This window comes from Aptenodytes forsteri, unplaced genomic scaffold (assembly GCF_000699145.1).
Source record: "Aptenodytes forsteri isolate BGI_AS27 unplaced genomic scaffold, ASM69914v1 Scaffold56, whole genome shotgun sequence".
Taxonomy (NCBI): Eukaryota; Metazoa; Chordata; class Aves; order Sphenisciformes; family Spheniscidae; genus Aptenodytes; species Aptenodytes forsteri.
Window position 1 is genome coordinate 731047 of NW_008796213.1, and position 23449 is coordinate 754495.

A 23449-nucleotide genomic window follows, 5' to 3' on the forward strand; every position below is an offset into this window, starting at 1 on the left:
ACCAAAAATTTTTAAAAAAAAAAAAAAAAAAAAAAAATTCAACACACACAGAGACTACCAAGTAGGTTGATTTATGTCTCCTTTCCCACATCTATAGATTTGCTCTGTTTCCTTATTATTTTCCCCTCATACTTTTTACTGTTCCTTATCTCCTCCTCCTGCTCTGTCCTTTCTAATTTATTGCCGTTCCACATGCCTCCATCCACTTCCCCCTCCTCTCCTCATCAGCCTATATATAGCCTCCTCCTTCTGCCCCAAAGAGGAGATCTCCCACACCTGGGATGACATTATCTTCTTGCTATGCTATTCTTCTTTTGCATTTCCTTCCCATCGACAAGAGGAGTCCTATTGTATTACAGACTCACAAGAGATGTATAACACCTATCAAAGAAGATCTTAGGACAACAAAAAGGCCAATATGATTAAACAGCATAGTAAAGAAGGCTATGAGAAATGAAACACACCTTTTAAAAAGTGAACGTCTCAGCTACGTTTCTCAGAAGGAAAAAGGAAAAGAGTATAAACTTCAGCAAGTTAAACATAAACCATAATTAGGCAGACCAAAAGAGATTTAAAGAAAAACTTGCTAAAGCCATCAAAGCTAATAACGGAATACATCACTTATAAGAAACCTGCCAAAGATCCCCTAAGGCAAATAGATGATGGAGGTCTAGAAGTAGTGCTTGAAGAAGAAAAGGCCACGGCAGAAAAGCTAAATGAATTATCTGCACCAGTGCTCACTACAGGGGAACTGAAGGAGGTTGCCACACAGGAGCCTTTCCTTACAGGGGCAAGTCCGAAGCACTGTCTCAAATCAAAGTGGCAGTAAAAGAGGCTTTAAAACAAATCAACACCAAGAACGGTTATAAATCCATTGGGCCTGGTAGTATGCATCCAAAGGAAATAAAATGTGAAGCTGCTATTAGCTGCAGTATGTAACCTATCATTTAAATGAGGCTCGGCACTAGAAAAATGGGAGGTGATGAACATGACGTCATTTGGCTCCAGGGGAGGGATCTGGGGGAGGCAACAGACCAGCAAGTCTGATTTCCACTCCAGGTAATTTGCGGAAAACCATAATAAAGACTAGGTCTAGCAAACTTCTGGATAACTACAATCCAACAGAAAAGAATTAACCTTGTATTTTGCAGAAAAAAGTTAGGTGGACAGATCTGTTGTTCTTTGATGGACTCATCAGGTATGTGGTACTGAAACTATGGAAAGGTTTTATGAAAATCCAAATATCGCCCAGTCAGAATCACATACATCAATATTGTGCGCTTGAATGTTCAAAAAGGCTTTTGATAAAATCCCTCGCTAAAGACTTCCAATTTCTTAAATGCATCGTGGAGTAAGAGGGAAGGTCCTCTTGTGAATCAATACCTAGTTGAAAGACAGGAAGCAAAAAGCACGAGTATGTGAACAGTTTTTACAACTGGAGAAGACTGCAAGCAGGGTTTCCCAAGAGACATGCACTGGCATCTGAGTAGCTTCACGTGTTCACAAAGGACCTGGAAAAGGGAGCAAACAGGGAGGCAACACGTTTGCTGATGACACCGATGTGAATCACACTGCAGGAATTAAAGCTAACTACAAAGAGTTGCAGAAGGATCTCACGGTATTGAAGGCTGGGCAAGAAGATGGCAGATGAAACGCAATTCTGGTACAGGCACAACTATTGGAGAGTGTGTACACACACACTCTAAATCTACATAAATCTGCACACAGATTGACGTCTATAAATCAGCCATTTCCACTCACAATAGATACCTTGAAGTTTGTGTGGACAGTGCTGTGCAAATACCACCCAGTGCTTAGGAGAGGTCACAAAAGGCAAGGGGAAGATCAGGAATTAGTAGGAGAGGAGAACAAAAAACAGAAAGCAGTCCCACGTTACTGTGCTGCACGTATCTCTTGAAAGGTGACTCTGGTCTCCTTCTCAAAAGGACAGATTAGAGTTTGAAAGCATCCGGCAAAGACTGACAAGCAGGATCAGAAATGCAGAACAGCTTCCATATGAGGAGAGTTCAAAACCAGCAGACTCCAGTGTGAAAAAGAGACAGCCTTGGATAAGGGCATGGGGTAAAGGCACGGAGGGCAGAGGACAAGTGACAAGCTGATGGTTACTCACTACTCATTCAGCACACCAAAGAAGATGATCAGGCAGAAGGCTCACAGCACACAAAAGGGAAATCTTAGTGTGCACACTGTGTAATTTAACGACAGAGCCCAGCGCACAGGATGCTGTAGAAGCCAAAACTATAAATAGATTCGAAAAAGCAGTCAGAGACATTAATGGAAGAAAAGTTCATCAGTGGCTGTTAAAAAAGCAAGTAACTCCTGACTCAGGAAGTCTTTAAACTGCAGATTACTGATTACTGGGCAAGGACAGGAGAGAAACATCAGTGTTGCTGGTTAAAAGCAAAAAAAGCAAGTAACTCCTGACTCAGGAAGTCTTTAAACTGCAGATTACTGCAAGCTGGGCAAGGACAGGAGAGAAACATCAGTGTTGCTGGCCCTGTTCTTACATTGCTTTTCTAGGCATCTGCTGCTGATTGCTCTCAGGGGCAGGCCATGACACGAGGTGACCTAGCAGGAGCACACTTACGTTCTTGCCTTCTCCTCAAAAGCCCAGGGCAGATCCCTCTCCTGGAATTGTCCCCAAAAGACCTGAGCTGAAGGGCGAGCCAGCTCGACCCAAGCCACCAAGCCCTGCATACTAACCTGGGTAACATCAAATCCCTACCTTGAGGCAAGGTGTATTAGCTCCAGCTCAGTGCTGCACTGAAGCAATGGCATGGTTTCTGAATTTGAGCTGGTTTGTAGATGGCCACCCTCCTTTGAACAGAGGTAGGATGGACAGAAGTCCATTTGAGTCCAACTAAGCAGACATAACCTTAGCCTCCTCTTCTGCGACAGACCCCCTGGCACCCCGCATCATCCCAAGAGTGCTCCTTAGTGCGAGGAGATGTCCTCCCGTCATCCGCTCCAGTTTGACTTCATTGTTCTTAAACACGGGTGACCACAACTGTACGCAATGCGATACCAGATGATGCCTGCAACTCGGCATATGGAATTGCCATCTTCCCACCCCTCTTTCAACAAGAGAGTCATCCAACTTGGAAAGGCGTCCGGCTTTCCTCCAAGCGGCCACTGTTAGCCAGAAGGGTTTGGACTGGAGGTGTGCTTTATGGGGATCGCTGCGCGAGCCCAGACCGGTCACCATGGCTGCTATTGTTTAAACAGCAAACAGCATTTCAGGGAGACGGGCAATGAATCACGTCGGAGCGAAGAAACCCCTATTCCAGATTTTTTTGGAAAAAAATCCCACTAACAGAGCTCCAACCACCTCAATATTGTTTCCTGAAGACCGAAGGGCACACATAAAAAAATGATTTCATACTCTTTAGTACTGCATAAATTAAACTTTGCTCTGGCCAATAAGTTAGAAAATAAAGCTAAGCAACCCATGTGCAGATCACCTGCGTTTCTGCAATTACTTCACAATTAGACAACTGCTGAAAGCAGCTGGAGGCAAATGCAATACATTTGCTAGCAAAACACAAAATGAAACAGTCTGCTTCAGTGCAAAAAAATATATAAATGAGGTTGTAAAGAGAGCTGTTTGGCAAAGAGTAATCAAATAAAATGAAATATGGTACATTAAGTTTGGCACTTCACGGCATTTCATTTTTGTCATTAAGAACATCGCTAAGGAAAATTCAATATATTCAATAGAGTTACTATGGTATACTGGAGGGTTGCAACAAACTTTTGCTATGTCTTTAAAAAGTGAAGTGTTACATTATTGGTAAATCTACAGAACTGAAGTTATTTAAAAACAGTGTGTCTTAAAAATGTGATTGCCAGAACCGAAGTTTGTGCATAAGCATATAAAGTGCTGACACCAGTTTTTGCACAGTTGCCAGAAAACAGAAAGTAGGTGTTATTTTATAATAATCAAAATGTTAATCACAGCAACGCATCAATAGCAGGACTCGTGCTAAAGAAAACTATTCCATGTAACAAACTTATTTTAAACAACACAAAAATGCCAGTATTCTCCCGTGATCACTCGTACCTGAAAAGGGATTCTCGTGACAGCCAGATTTCGTTCTGTTTCACGGTCTTCCAAGAGAAGAGCAGCAGCAGTAAAGCAAAGAGGGTCAGAACAGTAATCCTCCACTTATTTAACCATGTAGACAGCTTTTTTAGACCGTGGACAAAAAGGATGCAGTACCCCATACTGGGAAAAGAAAAAAAGGAAAAGGTACCAAAAGTTATATTCCAGCACTCTGGTTTATATGCAAGACCATTCAGTATTGCATTTATTACACAATTACAGGGGGGTTTGGACTAATTATATTTTCCAGGCTAACAAATTCCAATTCAACAGCAGTTTTCTTCAATTCACTACACAATTTCCAAATTAATCTAAATGATAGACCCAGATGCCAGAAGTACAGTAGCGTACATAATACCACCCAGCATAATGGTAGCTTACACCAGCCCACGGAAGGCAGCTGCTTTTCTGAACAGCAAGCTAAGAAAGCATCATGTAATAACAGTAATACTAAGCACTACTGGAGCAGCGTGGAAGTGAAAAGCATTTTAACACAGGGAAGTCTCTAAACACCACCAGTGGTGGCCGATATTAATTCCAGTTTACAAATTGCGAAGCTGAGGCGGGACAGCGAGTGTTGTGGCCAACAGCGCAGCAGGAGCGGGTGGCAGAGGCCACATCAAAAGGCAGGAGTCCCTGCCTGGGTCTTGCGTGTCTACATCAAGGCCAGCCCGTCCCTTCTAGCACCTGGTCCAGAACTGCTGAGGTACGTTAGCAGAGCTTCCTCGTTGCCCTTCCATGAAATCCCACACGGTCTTCTCCAGCTCCCAGCCTCCCGGCACTTTCATGGCTCTCCGCGCATAACTACTGAGGCCTTTTCCATGAAGCGAATCGCATTTTGAACTAAAGTCTTACTCCTGTATAACTTTAAATCAATTCAGTAATTATTTACCTTAATTCAAGTGTTAGGTTAATTCTTCCAATGATGCCCCTCTGAGTTGGAAAAGGAGTGCTTTCAGTTGCTGTACTTACTACGCCGCTAATTCTGCTTGGCATTTTTAGAAAGGAATTTCAATTCCTATTGCCTGAGGAATTTAATGAGCTTATCTATAACCCCCCTATGCAGTTACTTAGCACCTGATTCAGTTTTAGACTTAAAAGCTATCTTAGTCCAGGCAGCTCCCCCGAAGAAAAAAGGGAGCAGAAGGATCTGGAATTTACACCTGGGGACCACCAATACACGGGGGCAAAAAGGCAGCCCTCTCGAGACACTGGCACACCCTGAACCCCAGCTGAATCCCACGCTTGAACGCAGGCAGGCTGCAGGCAGTAGAGCTCATTGCACCTGCCCACACTCCAGCTGGAGATCCACAGGCTTTCCTGGCCTGTACCGAGACATCTGAGCAACTTACTGGTGAGACTGCTATGGGGTAAGAAAAAACTAAGAACACAGTTCCGTCAGAGGTAGCAAGCACGCGATATGGCAAAAGTAAATCTAGAAATCAGAAAGGGAAAAGCGTCCCATCTTCGAGGAGCTGTGAGCGTGCTTCTTGGCACAGTTGGAGGGCTGGGCACATTGCTAGTGCCTGCGGCACAGTTTCTCTGCCCTCTTGGAGGGCTGGGCACATTGCTAGTGCCTGGGCTTCCTAAGGATGGAGAGGGACAATAATTCTTGCTTTTACTGAGGAAAAAAGCACCTCTGTTGTACGTACTGACCAGCACCAGGCAGTGGTGCTGTCCCTGGCACAGTACAGGTGCCGTATAGGACACTGAGAGAGGTATAGACATAGGAGGCAAATCCAGAAACAAGATCAGATCTGGCGATCATTCAAAACTTCATTGTTGTTTTAAAGTTCTCCCATTTTTCAGAAGTGGGTATCAATATTTTTTTTTCCACTTAACTATGCTTGCATTTTGCTGCAACACATTTCTTATGGCACTTGCACTGGTTTTTTCCATGAATTCTTTTGCACACATATGTTTATTGCACCTACATTAACTGCAAGCAGACATTTAGAGCTACAAACCAAGATGCTGGTGCCAAACAATCCAGCCTTTATAGCTATTGAACCCTACTTTAAAACCTCTGAAAAGCTAATCTCGGTAATAAGCCCTCCCTTTCCAATAAGAAATGCCTCAGAAACCTGCAGACTGTTTTTACTCTGTTATTTTGCCTTTCAGCAATTTCATCCTTCCCTTGGAATTAATTATCTGACATAAACATTATTTAATTGTTCTAGCACAAGGCCATTTTCAAAGGAATTTCCCTACAACTTCACATTTTCAAGAACAGGCCTTTTCTAACAGAATCATGAATGTGTCCAGAAAACAAAAAATGCAAACGTCAATGTCTTGGTATTTATTTCAAACCCTGTCCCAGCTGTTGGGAATTTCTGCCTTAGCAGCAGCACTCAGCCTGCTTGTCCGGGGCACAGCCAGCACCGCATTACGGCTCTCACAGCCACTGGAAAGGTGCTGCTTCCAGGGGTTATTCTCGAACATCTAGAATGCATCGCCACAATAGTTAGAGAGATGCTGAGTGCTACAGAGGAATAAGGGTTCATCTCAGACTGCAGCTCCCATCCCAGCTGCACTGGCAATGACACAGCACAAGTATGTAGCAGTTCCCAGCTCCGCATGGCACTTTCCATTAGGGGCTCCCAAAGCACTTCGTAAGGGAGGTCTGCTGCAATTTTCCTCTTACAGAGCAGGAACCTGAAACATGGCAATAAAGTGATTTGCTCTGCTGACAGGCTACTGGCAAACAAGACGCTAAAGCTGCAGTCCAGGGATCTACCCACAACACAGGGGAGTACGCAATGGAAACCAAGCTATCTCACTGAAAAGCCCACAGGACTCCCTGAGAGATAAACAGGTAAGTAACCCAAAGGCTCTACCATCCACACTCAGCAAGACAGCAAGACTACAGGATTCAGCAGTAAGTGTGACTACAGAGGGGAACAGGTTCCCAAATGGCTGCTAGAACAGGATCGTGTAGCTAATGTACCAGAATCCCAAACCGCAAAGCTGCTAAGGGTAAGGTTAAAGGAGTGATGCTAAAGAGGGCAGGGTTGAAGCATGATTTACACTTTAATAAGATAGAGGTAATTGTGACAACATTAGGACTGAGTTGTAGGTGTGCCACAGTTATAGCCTAACTAGCCGACAGTCAATGTACCTGCACTATAAAGTACATGGGCACCCAAAAGAAAGGAAAAGAAGGAAAAGGATCAGAAAGCATGAAGTAGGTGAATACTTTTATTTTCAGAACCTGGTAAGTTTGGCTTAAAACTTCAGACAATTTCCTGCCACAGATCATCAAGGAAAGGGTGGGGAGGACACGCCCGCATTATCTTGCCAGGGACCTTTCAGTGCAGGTGTCAGGTGGAGCTGCATCTTTTTGCATGGGGTTTTTTTTTATGACATGGTCATTTCAAGCCCATCCCCTGGCTGAGGACAGATGTTACATTCCTGGCTGCAGGTCTTTTGCAGGCCAAGGACTCCCAGAAGCACAGAAAGCACTCACGTGTCCTTTGCTGCCAGGAAAGCATGTGCGTTTGTGATTTCATGCCACAAATTGTTTGCAAAACAACAACTCCCTGCAACATCCCCAAAGCTATTATCCTGAGTAATTTTTGCATATCTCTTTACATTTCTACCTTAAGGCCAAATAATTATGGTGAAATCAGGGCAAATCCAGACACCCCCTCCAGATCCCGTGATCTGCTCTAAACTAAACAAGAAAGTGTCCACACTAATGTATTAAGCATCTGTCAAAAACCCATAATTATATTACTATTGTTTCCTAGTCCCAAAAACACATAATCCCTCATACCCTACAACACACTTTTTTCACACTAGACTCAACAGTCCCGGTACAGAAATCAGCTTTAGTACAGAGACCATGAAGTTTTGAACCAGTAAAGCACCAAGCTTGCTAAGATGGAGTTGCTGCAGCGGCAACATGCCCCGACGGTTGCTGGACCTGGAGAGCCCCCCTGCAGTGCTTCACTCATGGGATGCAAGTTCATCCCATTTCCCTTCTTCCCAACCTGATGGGAAGAGGTCTGAAGCTGCGCTGAGTTTTAGCGAGTCGGCAGCAGCCCTGGCGGCAGTGCTGTGGTGGGAAGAGCCCATACAGGTGAGACTGCACTCCTCTAATTAAAGTAACTTGCCTGGTGACTCTAAGACACTTCCTTTGTGGCTAACTCTGCCACGACCCTGCCACCACCTACAAACACAGAGAACATTTCAAATACATTAGCTTTTCTTCTCAGAGTGACGGGGGACTCGACTCCATATCAAACGTTAGCGCTGGCTCACCAGGAAATCGAATTTTACTCACACACATTTACAGAAAAAAACGAAAATGTCTCAAAAGGACCTTTCATCAAAGACCTATTTGCCACTTGAAAAACTTTTAAGTACTACATTCCAGACATCTCCATAGCTATCTGCATATGTATGGAGGCTGCAGGGTTGTGGGTTTGGGGTTTGTTTGGGTTTTTTTGTTAACTCTAGCATTTCCTAGGGAGGGGACCATTTCTCCTGAAGGGCTTTTCTCTTGGCATTGTCATCCCTTGTCATGCAAGCGCTTTTCTGAAATACTTTGTATGGAAAACAAAACAATGGGAAACAAGCAAAATCCCCAACCCACTATTATTTTTTTAAGTCCATTTTCCACTGATTACTGTAAAACTGCTAAGCTTTTTTTTTTCTTCTGTAGGATAAGCAACAGCCTGCTACAGCAACTGTTTCCCACTGTGAAAAGTCCGTGCCAGCTTGGTGCCCAGGGTCAGAAGCGAAGCAGGACCTGAGGAACAGCCCAAGAGGTTAACATGGTAATAGTTTTTCCGTGGGCTCACAATGAGCACACTTAACACGGGAGAACCTGTGGCTTCAGAAATTCAATGATGCTGCAGGAGAGCTCGGCAAATGGACCAACAGGCCAATGGTTTCATGATTCCTCGCGTTTCAGACTCCTGCGGTACTGAACTGGTACCTTAGGCACGTCCCGAATTGCAGCGACGGCAGGACTGCGCCCAACAGGCAAACTCTCTGTGCCATTGCCATGTGTTTCTGGCAGATCGCATGCAGGGAGCTGTGCAATGACAGATTTTCATCTATAATTTCCGTGGTTTGTTAATATCATTCCACCTGCAAGGAAGTGAAGTGAGAGGAGGCACAAGCAGATGGGAATGAGGTGGCACACAGACCCTGTTTCCCATGGCGCGCTACGTGTATTGCCCGATTAAAACAAGAGCCAAAACAGCAGATACTTAATATTTGCAAACACTTCTTGGGTAATTAGATCACAAATTCAACCTTTTCTTTGGCCACTATGGCTCCTTTACCAAGGCAAGGCTGTTACTGACAATGCTTACACACAGCTCCTCTCTCCCTCTATGGACCAGGTTTCTCACTTTTTAGTAAAAGTCGGGAATGGCTTCGCTACATTTGGTTCTTGGCGATGGCATCTCATCAAAGTCATGTATGGTTAGTGCCACAGCCCAAGATTATGAGGACGTTCTGCTACAGCAATCTGCCTGCATCAGAAACCATCTACCTCCTCCAGAAACTGCTTGGAGACCTACTGCTGCAGAAAGCTCCTGAAAAACGGGGCATGTTCTAGTCATGCATCTTACTGTATTTTCCGAGTTGCGACTTTGCACAGCGCAGGTTTCCACTCCACGGAGGAGCGTGTGGGCAGAGCAGGCTGAGCACTGCAGTTCAGAGGCACTGCGCAAGAGGGAACCTGCCCGGGCAGCAGCACTGCAGCCCCAGCCTTTTCTAACTCACCCAGGTAGGGCTGTAAGCTCAGGAGTTAAAAAGGGTGGGAGAAACTATGCAGAAAAGATACCTTCCTCACGCTTTTTAATGTTTATTTTGGGGATGTCAAATCCTGTGACTTAGTTGTGGGGTTTTTTTAAACTGATTTAATCTCAACTACACGCACGTAAACTTGGAGTAAATCCACTGATTTCATCAGAGCAGTTACTCTAGATTTCAGAGCTCAGCCTAGATAAGAATCCAGATGCATACATACATACATATCAGTTTGGAAAAGAGTTGCCTATAAGCAGCCTGTCAAAGCATGGAAGAAATATTGCCCTGTTCAGGGGCTGCTAATGCAACAAAAGGGATTATCTCAAAACTATACTGAGACCAGAAAATGCACTCGGCTTTGACATTTCACCCTGGAGGCTCTTTCTCGGCTGCAAACCTCCTTCTTGATTTCCAGCACTTATTTAAGATGACTCCCTTTCCCTCCATAAAAACTAACCCTCACTTTCAAGCTGCTCTGAAGCAAGTTTAACCCTTGCGTGCGTGACTTAAACTAAGTGCGTACTGTGTTGCTGCTGTCACCCTTCAGAGAGCAGGGAGTGCAGCCTTGAGAAAGACGGTGTCTGCTGCCAGGTCCAAATGCTGAACACAAACATTTGATTCTCTTGGTTTTATAGTTCCCCACAAGCTTCCTAACCCCAGTCCCACACATATGTTACCTGGCACGACACGCTTTTTGTGCTCCCAGTCCAAGCCGCTCCAGCTCTGCAGCCTGAGCTGAAGAAACACACTGAGAGGAAGAGCCAAAGTCAGCTGAAACGCAGCTTGCAGGCAGGGCTGTGGCTGCAGGGGACAAAGGCAGTTCATCCCCGTTAAACTGGTCGGCTCTGCTCACACTTCTCTAATGGGGAGTAATTGATTGCAAAAAGTGTGCTTGGCATGCCATGTGGGCTGCTCCTGCCTCACTACGCAGCAGTCAGATGCCGAAGGGAGCACTGACAAAAACAAGCATGGCCAGGGTGGCTCTTTCTGCCCCAAAAAGCACTCTCAGGCACAGAGCTCCAGCAATGAGCAGCACTGGCAGGGTAGCAAAGATGCTGTTTTATGAAAAATGTCAAGTTTTCCAAGGTTGGAGCTGTTTTGGGGGGCCAGGATAAAATCTGGATTTTTAAAAAATGTTTTCATCTGGAAAAATAGTGTATTTGTTTGAACAAATAGCGTGTTAGTTTGAACCCACGTCACCCAGAACAGCCAGAGATTCAGAAGTCAGGGCACTCCCTATGACCTGGATCACCCGGATTCAAACCGCTGCGCCAGGTCATGCTGAGAGCTGGGGATGCAGTGAGTGCACTTGTTGGGCTCCGAGTTTGGGGTCCACAAAATTCTCCAGCCATCAAAGCCCAAGTGCTGATCTGGAATAACCTCACTCCACCGGTCCAAATGTATTCCAGAAATTTTGAGAAGTTTACTTTGTACTGCCAAGCTTACCACTGGATCAAGATTTTCTCTCGCAGCTGATACAAGGCTAGCCTAAATTCAGCAAGTTACAGGCTGGCTAATTTGACAGGAGTGCAAGCAGGGGCCTAGATCAGGTCTGGATTAAACTGCCACCACTGAGTGATCCAGCAGGGTGTAGATCCAGCACTAACGATCCTGGAAAAACACTGGTGTGTGGCAGAGGGACCTTGATGTCCCAACTTTCAGATGACCGTCCCCCCCAAAGAGGCAGTTCTGGGCCACATCCATCCAACTGTCCATTTCTGTTGTCCATGCCCTTTTGACCGTAAACTCCATCTTGGGTCGGAGAAGCCTTTTGTTTAAAACCTGTTTCACTGTCGTCAGCACACCTTGGCAAAAAGTTTTGGGTTAACTAAAATGTCGTATTTTCCATGGGAAAATGTTGTATCAAAACTTTCTCAACCAGTCGGGATTACGAGGGAAAAACCTGTGGGAACAGTCATGTTTTTGGACTAAATGTCCAAAGGCAAGGAAGATGCAGGATGTGTCTCTGTCACACGCAGACAGCCAGCAGCATTCACTATGCATCTCTGCTTTTTCACTGGTACTGCGTTTTGGGGACAAAGGGAAAAGCATTATTTAAACTGCCTATCTCCCAGTAATGATGACATGAAATTAATACCTTTTTTTTTCTTGGTTACTAGAGGTTTTAAAAGGCTTCAGGACCGCCATCAAGGTATAATATTTAGTATACAAAATAAATCCCACTGGAAAAAACCAAGCCTCACAGCTCAGAAATACCAGTGTGACAACCAAGTAACTGGCAGCGTACTTAACTTACTACTACTGAGTCTGCTGAATAAAACGTCAAATTATCACCAGAATTAAGAGGCCTTTTCCTGGAATAAGGTCTGCAAGTTGTAATACAAAGACATAGAGAACGATAAATACTGGCAGAATACATCGAATTTGGAAAGGTACCTTATGAGTTAGTGTTAGACTTTGTCCTTGGCTCTAAATTAAAAGCTATGCAGGCCTATATTAAAGACACTTAGACATGATCGGCTAAGTCATCAAAATGATTTACCTCCACCAGCAATGTGGTCCTCTAGTCAGAACATGATGTAATTAGAGAAAATGCAGGAACTCTTACTTTCCTTATTAGAGAGAAAATATGGACCAGAAATTAATAATTTCGCTAACCTTTGAATGGCTATTTAACATTTGGACACATTTCCCTTTCCTTCCTTCCAATAAGTCACGTGATAAAAAAATTCACTTCATTAGAGTGTTTGAGTCCAAGATTCTACTTCCAACAGATTCCTATCTGAAATATTTACAGGTAATACAGAAACTTTTCAGGCTTTTGATTACTATATGCATTATGGAAAGAAAACATTTTATAAATGAAAAATCCAACATAATTCCATGGGGATTCCACAGAAATTTCCCTAAATCTTATATACTTTACTGGGAAGGGTCTGTATGCTACAGTTTTAATTAAAATACTGTAAGAACTTCTGGAATTCTATAGTAGGGACATAATTTCCCATTCAATTCCATCGCAAGTCTCCAAAAACTTCATGCAGGAAAGTCTTTTCTATTAAATTTCACAAGGCATCTTCATAAGGGCACCGTATTCCCTTGTAAATAAGAATTCCTCTTTTAACCAACATGACCAAGTAGATTATTTCCACAAGATGACATTAACTTAATTTATTACTATTTTTAAAAAGCAGTATCCTTACATATCTGTATTATTTTCAAGAGCAGAATAAATGCATTTGAAGGTTTTCCTTTAACCTAATATATCACAACGAAACCAAAAATCTTTCCAGTATAGCCATTAATGCTCATACTTGACACAAATTTAGCTTTTTCCTGAATTGATTGTACATGGCCAAAATGCAACGTTTCTCAAAAGCATGTTTTAAATTTAGTTAAAATAACGCAAGACTGCAGTCTAGACCAAACGCGCCATGAGCTAATCTTTTTCAGCTTTGCAGAATCATTTCAGCTTTTATTCCTACGTCTTTACTGCCTTTTGCCAAAATATATGGCACTAGCAACTCAGCATTTCTTGCCTGCATTAACAGAGGATGGCTGCTTTGATTTCTCCTTAAAGTGCTTAATAGGGGTGGGCAAGCCTTCAAAAGCTCGGAGCTTAAGTTTGGATACGCATCTGAAAGGTAGCTGCTTGCAGCGTTTAGCCTTTCTACAAGCAGTTAGTTCTCACTAATTAATGAGAACTCCCTCTGCCCCCTTCCGAAGGGCAGAGTGGAGTTATTATCCCCATTTAATAGATGGGGAAGTGGAACTGGAGTGTGGCTTGCCTCAGCCGAGGTCCCAACCTCCTCATGTCCAGCCACAAGCCATTTTGCAGACCACTGCTCGAATCAATGCCCTGGAGCAGGGACAGGCACCCCTCACGGTAAAGAGGGACCAGGCTGGGGCTGGGGTCTGGCTCGCTGCCGTCACATAATGCCCTCCCAGTCCCCTCCCAGCGCCCTCAGGTCCATGGCTGAACTACAGGGAATATAATCCAGTTCACTCCTTCTGAGCTTTGGCTGCTCCACGGCCCTTGCAAGAACAGCAGCAATAGAGTAAGGCATTGAAATCATGGGGGTCATAACTAAATGAAACAGGTGTAACTTGGATTCCAGATCCGAATCCCAAATGAATTGTGGACTTAACTTGAAAGCAGGCAAAAAGCTTAATTACGTTGCTGAATTGAGATCGGAGAGCAGATAAACTGGCTCCATGGAGTCAATGGAACTTTCACTGCTGATTTCGCTGGGGTCGGGTTTGACTCCAATTGAAAAGAGAAGCTTCTTTTGTAAACCAGATGATCCCTTACAGGATCTGATCTAATACTGAAGGAATTCTGAATAGGTAAACAGGAATTCAGCTCCTGGTGAACTTGTAGCTTCAAATAACGTTAAAGAAAGGGGTGGCAAAGGAAACTGAAAATACAGCACCACCCCATCACACAACTGGTCTTTAAGAAAATTAAGATAACGTGGAGTGCATAACATGCTCCCAGAGAAGAGAAGCACCAGTAAGTCCCATCCTCAGGTGGCTGCCTTGTAAGAAAAGGAGACTTCTGCTCAGGGATGTTCAGGTTCATAAAAATTACAGATGATTCCACTACCTACCAGGTTCTTTTTTTTTTTTCCCTATTACAAAAGTTAATAATGTATGGAATTACACTAATTGGAACGAATGCATGAGCACAAAGAATCAAAAACATGCTCTATGCAAAGGCAAAAATTCATATGATCCCTGTTTTGCTGTGGCACAGGGAAAGCTTTAACATGATGTGTTAAGTTCATGAAAAATACAAGCGCACATTTTTCTGGATGCTGGCTTTCTTGCACATTTTGAGAGAGACACTGAAGCAAATGCCATCCTGTATATAGCAGTGATCTCATCTTCTAGTATTAACAATTAGGGTTGCAACATCAGCTATTGATACAGTGAGGAGCTGGTGAAAAAAACAACAGCAACCCATAATTGCCTGTGCTGGGGAAGAGTAACTGTGCACTCTGCAACCCGCTCATTGCAATATCCACCACAAATGAGTTGCCGTAGAAATGGTGCAGGTACCACTGGATTGCCTATTGCTTTCAGCAAATTGGACATAAGCCATGTAGCAATATTTTGGTCGATTTGTTGGTTCATATGAGGTTGTGAAAACAGCTTAAGTTGTCCAGCTATGATATAGCAGCCCAGCCAGAAGCCACTGCTATCGGGGTAGCAGTGAAAGATAAGGAAAACGTAGAAATTGCTCTGGTAGGAAAGGTCCGATCCCATGAGGTGAGAGCAAGTCCAGCTCTGCTGGTATGTCATTAGGGCAGGCAGCTCCTGGATGGCCCAAGAGTTTGCGTTGCCTCTCTAGTTTCTGCATGGTAAAGGGCAACACAGAAGAAGAGCTAGTGCTCCTGCTTAAGTACAGACAAATTGCTCACGGCTCAGAATAACTGGATGCACATAGTTGTTCTGGATTTTCAAACAGTCAGGCTGTCTGTGGTCTTCTGAGCAGCATTAGCAGGTACGCAGTAAGCATAATTACATCTACATTTTGAAGAGGGAAAAACCAGCAGTGGTTTACATCTTTCACTGATCCAGCTATTTACTGCTATGCCTCTTTGGAAAACTGTGGCCTATAGAGTTGTATCCTGTCCACCACTCTCAAGATTTCTGTTTCACACCCCTAGCCCTCCTGAAAACAAGTTTTCCCCTCTTAAGGATAAGAAAACAACAACAAAATTAAAATTAAAAGTTGAAAGACAATAAATTGTTTTCCTATGAAGTTTTTCAGGCTCAAGTAACACTATTAAGAATTCCTGGTTTAAAAAATAAGTGCTTGTAACCCTCAAATGAAAATTAAATACCAGAAATATTTTCTCCAAATATTTCTGTTTCGCTAAAGCCAATTAAAGAAAACATTGAACCATTTTGACTTAGCTTATATCCCTCTCCCCTGAGGCACGGCTGCAGACAGAAGAGGAATTGTTCCAAATACCCATCAATCCCCAGAAGGCAAGGCCCAGCCATATAATTAGACATTGAGCAAAAGGCTTATTCCTTGTTCCTTTCTATTTACAACATTTTTTACATAAATCCTTGGGTCCTTACTTAACTTTTATTGAAAAGAAAATGCTTGACATTTTGCCCAGGTAACTACTGAGCAACACTGAATTAGGACTTCAGGCTGTGACACACATATGCAACTGTCACATCCATAAATATTAATAAAAGGCTATTAATCGAAACAGAAGAGCACCTTCCAGCATAAGCCCAAAAACATAGATCACTGAGTTCTCTCCATCTGATTGAGGACTTTTGTCTAAATAAAGCTGAACGACAACCTCTGACTTGCTAACTGAGTTTTAGAGAAGAAATGGCAAAGTATAGGAAAAGCCCTTTTCAAGGGCTTTTGTAACATAAGAAAACTGACGTAACATAAGAAAACTGATGTAACATAAGAAAACTGCTAAAGGCTGTTCTAAATAAAGAATGCGAGCCCTACCTAAAGCCATCATTATTAAACTGCCACGCTCCCAAGGGGAAAAAAAACCCCAAACCAACCCACGTTATTTTTGTTCTGCCATAGTCATGAATGTTCGCAGAAGTCCCCCTCGCCACTCATGCCATTTTGCACCCGGAGGATGTAAGAGAGCTCATTTCTTGGTAACTTGGAGCCAAGAGCTCAGCTCTCTCCAGATCCTTTGGCTGGAAACTGCCCACCTTTCCCACAAACTGCCAGGGTTTGCCTTCCCTTTTCATGCCAGCTGCCTGCCAGCCTGGGGTAAGAGCAAAAAAACAAATATTGCAAAGCAGGACATGAGTGATCTGAGCAAAGTACGAGATCCAGGGACTCTGACACAGACTTACTCCAGAGAAATCATTTAATCCTTCTGCCTCAGTTTTCCTGCCTGAAAAAAGCAGCAACTATCAATTACCTACTTTGTAGGTCATATATTTACAAAGCCCTCAGGGAGATGAAAAGCATTATACAAACTATATGCACACATGTTAACGCTGATTAATTTTCTCTGCACAAACATATCCCTTTTTTCTTCTTCATTGCCCCTCCTCTCATTATATCAGCAGTCTCATCTGGAGGAGGACGAGGAACTGCTGACGGCTGAAGTATTTTCCGCAGTTGTTCTTTTGAGATTCAGAAATGCAAGCACTCAACACAGCCCTGTGTTCAGCTGACTGTTTCCATAATAGCTTTGCGCTTTCATGTGTTTCCTCATTTTCTGTTACATGAATTTAAAGCAATCTGATTTCCAAGTTAATTTGATATGATGCAAGATCCATTAGTTGAGGGTATCATTTATTTGCAAAATAACTCCGAGGGACAACTTTCACTCACTATACTTCCAGGTATACTCTCAGCAAACAAAAGCAGGGTTAGTGATGTGAATAAAGTCAGCACGATTTGACCCAAAAAGTAAGTCAGTATATAGCAGAGCACAGAGATAGCCTAACTGCATAAGCAGCTTGTAATAAATGCAACAGCTTCTACACAGCCTAAGTTTTACACCAGTGAGCAGCCCTTTTGTGTTAGTACAAATGACCATCAGAATATACACACGGCTTTGCAAAAGACCACCTGTAAGCATTTTTCTTGGGATTTTTGGATCCACATTTTCTGAGGAATACAATTTAAACACTTTGTGGAATAAAACTATCGTTTCAGTTATCACAAAGTAATCCAGAGTGCAACTGAGGACTTGTGCTTTGTCGACAGCTTCACAACGGCAGTTCCCGTTAGAGATAACAGATGGTGACTCTTTGCACCCAAGAGTAGAATTGGGCTTTCTGACTTGCAGTATCCAAGAATGACCATTTATGCTCATGGCTGGAACAAACTGCACTGGCACAGGTTGCCCAGAGAGGTTGTGGAGTCTCCACGTTGGGGCTATTCAAAAGCCATCTGGATATGGTCCCAGGCAACTAGCTCTAGGTGGCCCTGCTTGAGCAGGGGATTTAGACCAGATGACCTCCAGAGGTCCCTTTCAACCTCAACCAGTCTGTGATTCTGTGAAATGGTCAATGGTCTGGTGCATCTTGGATGAATGTCCTTTGCCACTGCGGCCTATGGTCTGGATACTGTGGAAATGTCAGAATTAACACCTCAAAGTTGTCCTTGAGTAAATGCAATCGGAAGCACCCAGACTGCTGAAGTGACAATTGTTAGAGGCTGGAAGCTGAGGGAAATCCCAGGGCAGAGGCTGAAGGGATGGAGGAGTGGCTGGATTTTCCTTACCCTCTTCAACAACTGCAAATGCTCCACTCCTAGATGCGTATGCAGTCAATAGCATACAGGCAGGAGGTCATGTGCATATTCCACAACTGAAGCCAGCAGCCTTTTAAGACAGCGATACTGTTACTTTTGTTTTTACTGACCACCTAATGAAGTGGGAAAGCTGAGCATTACCACAATAAAAATATGACAGGTTAACTTTTCAGATAGGTATACCTGTCCTTAGGGTAAAGACAGTGGACAAAATAAGTTGATAACGCTACCAAGAGAAAGAGTCTTGGTGGTCAATCCTCAAAAAACACCACCTCATCACTGTATTGAGCTGTTTCAAGCACACCAAAAAAAAAATTCTGTGTTAAAAAAAAAAAGGAAAGGATTTTGGGTAGCTTTGCTCCTGCCAAGCAATCTGCTCTCAACAGACTATAAAATCTCTCACGCTATCAAGCCAAAACTCAAAGGCAGAGAACACACTGACTAGCAATATAATGTTTGAAGTATTGTAAAAGGGAAGAAGTAACCACGCCTGCTTTTAGAAAATGGCATGGTGGTCTCATTAGAAAGGAATTCAATTGCAATAGTTACCTCGGCATGTAAAGGACTCGCTCTGCCACCACAAATCCCACCCTGAAGAAGAGGTTGCTGGCTGGGATGAATGGGAAAACCAGGAACAACAAGCCAACCAAAACTTCTTTGTGTTCCAGTTTCTGCAATAACACAAAATTAAACAAATATCAACTAAAAAAATCCAACTTAATTCACCACTAACTTTCCCCTTTCCTTTTGAGATTCTTATTCATAAAAAAGGCAACTTAGATTAACGTTTGATATGTTTTGCATTTAAAAGAAATTATTCCAAGACACTGTCCTTCCATATTTTATGTACTGCTTGTGCTTCTGATATGCCCAGAAAGTGCACAAACACTAACCACAGTGTGCATTATTACCCTTAGTATCTTTTCCAAGGTCAGATCTATTGTATGCAGCTCTCTTGAGATGGCATAGATAGTACTTAAAATATACCCCATATTGGTAATACGTAAGTATAGAATAGTGTGAACGTATATATTACCATGTCTACCACAGTGTGGCTGTATGTAAATACAAAATGCATATCACATACACACAGACTGCTGTGTTCAATCCTAAATGTTTACAACCGAGAAAAAGCTGTTCAGTCAGTCACATTTTGTGTAGAGAAAACTAGCCCCAAATGGCACATTAATGCAGTCATTTTATCCCTTTTGAGACAATATCTAAACTTGAAATGATACTTTTGCACATGAGGTCTCCATACTCATACAGAGTTGGAAATTTGAGACATGCTATATGTTAAAATTAATGTCTTTCACTTGAGCTCAGTTAATGCCCTTCACTTGAGCTCACTTTAGTGTTGGCTCGCTCTTCGAGGAGAAATAGAATTGCCACACGCAGTTCAAAACAACTGTGATCTGCACAGCCGACACAAGTGTCTCAGGACGCCGTGATCAGCAGCAGCCGCCGTTCCTGCCACAGAGAGACCCAAGCCTCCTCGGGCAAATTGAGTTTCAGATTTAGCTCCACCCCAAGAGGGTGAATCAGCTCATGCTTTCTGTTGATGATCTCAAAGGATGACATCAGGCTAACAGAAGTGTAGCATTAGGTCTGTTAAATCACCCAGGCAGACATCTGTGCTTTCCTGCCCTGCGATACTGCTGCTTCTGCAGCCATTGGAAGAAGCTTTGTCATACTTAGGAACAGATGCAATCAGAATCACTTAATGGTTGTAGCACTTCCTAATTGTTGTGGGCAATTTCTCAACTTCAGAGAGCAAATTGACTTCCCTTTACTCGAGGGATCTAAATTTAGAAACATTGAACAAGATTTTTGAGTAGAGGAACGGAGCTCAATCAATGATGCAGGGCTGAGCAGTACAACCTGTCTTGCTTTTGCACAGCTACAGACTGTACAGCAGAAAAGTGGTTGAAATTCAGAAGTCCCAGTATTAAAATATAGTCATCCTATTGCGTGGGAAAGACAATGAACATTTTCTGTGGGTACCAAATGCAAGGGTACATGTTAGGATGTTCTGATGTCGCTTTAGAAGAGCTGAACCACAGGATCACAAAAAAGTGCACTGGCTTCCCCTAGCTCAAAGAGGAAACACGAGGCAGAGAGGGGAGAAGAATTCACGTCTCCAGACTTCTTTATCAATATCTACTTTAAACAGCACCACAGTTATCCGCTTCTATTATCTACTTTTTCAGTGCGTTGAATCACAATTGTTAGTGCCCTCTTGCAGTCACAACAGCACCTAAAATACATTATTCCCAGAGCTGAAGCTGGCACCAATCCATAAAGCTGATGAGCAGAGGTGCCCGGTAATGGTCATTTTGGCTTGTAATTACAATAGAAAATTGAATAGGGAAAAAAAAAAAGGATTAAAAATGATTTCTCAACTCTGAATGCAAATTATCAGTCCTAGCTCAACTTCAACTTCCCTCCCATCCAGCTCAGGACATATACTCCATTTCTCTCCTGCCATTTGACACTCTCTTCCCTTCCAACCTCGTCTGGCCTAATCATGGTGCCCATTTACTGCCACCGCTCTACCCCAGGGGTTTGACAACAAAGACCCAGAGGCACAAGAAGGCATGTTGGGTCAAAGGGAGTGCACTGCTAATGCATAAAATATTCTCTGTCCCCAAGGTACGCTCTTGCTTTCAAATGAACCAGCTATCAAATATTTCTCTAGTTGTTGTTTGTTGAATCAATAATTGGGAAAGCAACCCCTAGTTAACATCTCTAGGAAGGACACGGTGTTATTCGAGGCTGCAGAACTGCAGATAAGCAAAGGAAACTGAATGCTGGAGAAAGACAAATAAAGCCTGTACATCAAATGGGAAAGAGGAAAATGTGGGAATTAGCTCAGCTGAAGGAGAAAATGGTATTGTGTGCCCTTTCTCCCTCCACAGCAAGTCACAGCTCTAGACTAATGCCATTGAGGGCTGCCAGCTCAGTCCCTTGGGCAGGGCTCAGAGACAGGAGCCCAGCACTCACAAACCAGCCTCACGGAGCAGCAGAGCCCTCCACGCTGCTACTTATTTCTGAAACAAGAAATATCTGGCAGCGCCCTTTTTAAAGCATTCGGTTCAGGCAGAGGCTTTTGTGAAGAGCTGGTCCTTGAAGGCCAGGCTTTGGCTGATTTTGTGTTACGCGTGGTCCTGCCTGCGAGCCGGCAGGTCAAACTGCTGAGTTCATGCTGCATTCACTCCAGAGCTCAGTTTGGGTTTCTCTCCTCTACCCAGCCATTAACTTTTCCAAAATTTGTACAGGCACTTCGTGTATTTGACACCTTGCCCCTGCGGCTGGGTCCTGCCCAGGAGGAGAGGCTGGGGAGAGCCCCTGGGCAGGACGAGCAGGTGGGGTTGCTGGTCATCTGAAACTCATCTGTGACCATTAATGAGATGGTCTGGATGCGGCCTCTGGTGCAAGCAATTCCTAAATCACTGGCTGCTCATAGCTGGGAATTTATACTGGAGGGAAAAGTTACCCTATTCACAGCCAGATCTTATTTCTTACTTCCCTAAATAGTTTCTACTGACTGATTAGATACTGAGCAAAACCAGCCTTTGCCCTGACCTGAGAGCTGCACATTCTTCTATCCCAGCCTTGCGAGGGCTGGAGGCACAGCAAAGCTATCTGTCCCTGCCTTCCCAGCAAGGGCTAACATCTGCTCACCCAGGCAGCTCACAGAAAACACAGAAAAAGGACAGAAATGTAACCATGATGTGTTGAAAGGATTGTGTGCACCACAGGTGATAATGTTAGACAGCTAAAAGCTATCAGCACAAGTCTCATAGGACAACATATTCTCCTTTATCTTTTTCCCTATCAAAATTTACTTAGCAGATTCACCTTTTATTCCCCCTTCCTCTGGAGGAGCTGATAGATTTATAAATGAGTAGACAAGCAGGACAGAATGGTGCAAGAACGTCAGGGACTGGTACTGTAGGGCTGCAGGAACAGAGGACAGCAGGATCTTCCATCCAACACAAGCCATAGGTGATGCCCTCCACGTGTTTTTAAAATTAAAAAAAAAACCAACCTGTAGCTTGTCACATTTTTCAGGAGGGAAAAAAAAAATATTGCGACCATTTATTTGGTTTAACAACCACTCTGGTCATATGAGTCCACTTAACAGACAGCTGAGCTAAAGGTGGCAGAACCAGCATCTTCCAGGTGCCCGGAGCAGTAGTAAAAGTTTTTAAAGAATAGTAGACAGTTTTGTTTGTCTTCCTTTTTCCTTCAAATAAAAAAGCTAGGACTAGAAATTATAGATCACTTCATTCCTTTTACAGAGAGACATCTCCTTTCCTCTTAAAGATAGTGCTTTCTTTTGGAAATATAAAACTTATCTCCTATCTGTCACAGAGGTCTCGGGGGAGGGCGTGTGGGGGGTGGGAAGCACCTTTGAATTAACCTTAGAATGAAGTCGGCTTGCCTTTAACAAAAGGAATCAAATCAAAACAGCATTCCTTATTTCAAATTCACTATACCTCTAATAAAGAAGAATTTTTTTAACCTGCTACTTTTCATAGACTTATCAAAGAATTAAAGAACACCACTTCTTCTCCCAAAGGCAAGGCAAAAAATTGTCACGCTATCTCAAACAAAATAGCAAAGTCACTCTAAGGCCAAAAACCATCAACATAGCAGTAAATCTCAAAAATTGCTTCCTTGGCAATTTGGGGGAAAAGGAAGAAAGTCTTGAATTTACAACTGAAAGAGATCTTCCTGTATTACATATAAGACATATTCCTGAGCCACAAATAAGTATTTGCTGACTACTGTTAAATCACAAGTCTTCTGCAAGCCAGAGTCCACAAAGTACAAGCGCAGGTGTGATGCCCATGCCCCCATGTAGCGGGACACAAGGGAGCAATAACTGTGCAGAAACAGGGGACAGGATGGAGCGAAGGCCCCATAGCTCTCGCCTGTTTGGACACGGTCATCCTTGAATATGTCCTCGCTTGATAAGTCTGCCTCTGCCACACCTCTCGCAAATCTTAGTGAAACTTATGCCCATGCCCCCATGCAGCTGGACACAAGGGAGCAATGACTGTGCAGAAGCGGGGGACAGGATGGAGCGAAGGCTCCATAGCTCTCACCTGTTCGGACACTGTCATCCTTGATAAGCCTGCCTCTGCCACACCTCTCACAGTCCTGAGGCCTAAACTTATGTCAAGGGCCTAAAGACTCAGGCTCTGAAACACATTTGAAGCCCCATAGCTGTTTGGACACGGTCATCCTTGAATATATCCTCGCTTGATAAGTCTGCCTCCTGCCTCCCTCTCGCAAATCTTAGTGAAACTTATGCCCATGCCCCC

At 43.5% G+C, this 23449-nt stretch overlaps 1 protein-coding gene across 1 annotated transcript in view; it reads right to left on the reverse strand.

Moving 5' to 3' along the window:
• TMTC1 (transmembrane and tetratricopeptide repeat containing 1) overlaps nt 1–23449 on the reverse strand; it is a 187494-nt gene that overhangs the window by 41987 nt on the left and 122058 nt on the right. The window contains exons 9-10 of the mRNA XM_009288397.1: nt 18666–18787; nt 4082–4246 (exon numbers count right to left, since the gene is read on the reverse strand). Of these exons, the coding sequence (XP_009286672.1) occupies nt 4082–4246; nt 18666–18787 (287 nt within the window). The remainder of the gene's footprint in view (nt 1–4081; nt 4247–18665; nt 18788–23449) is intronic.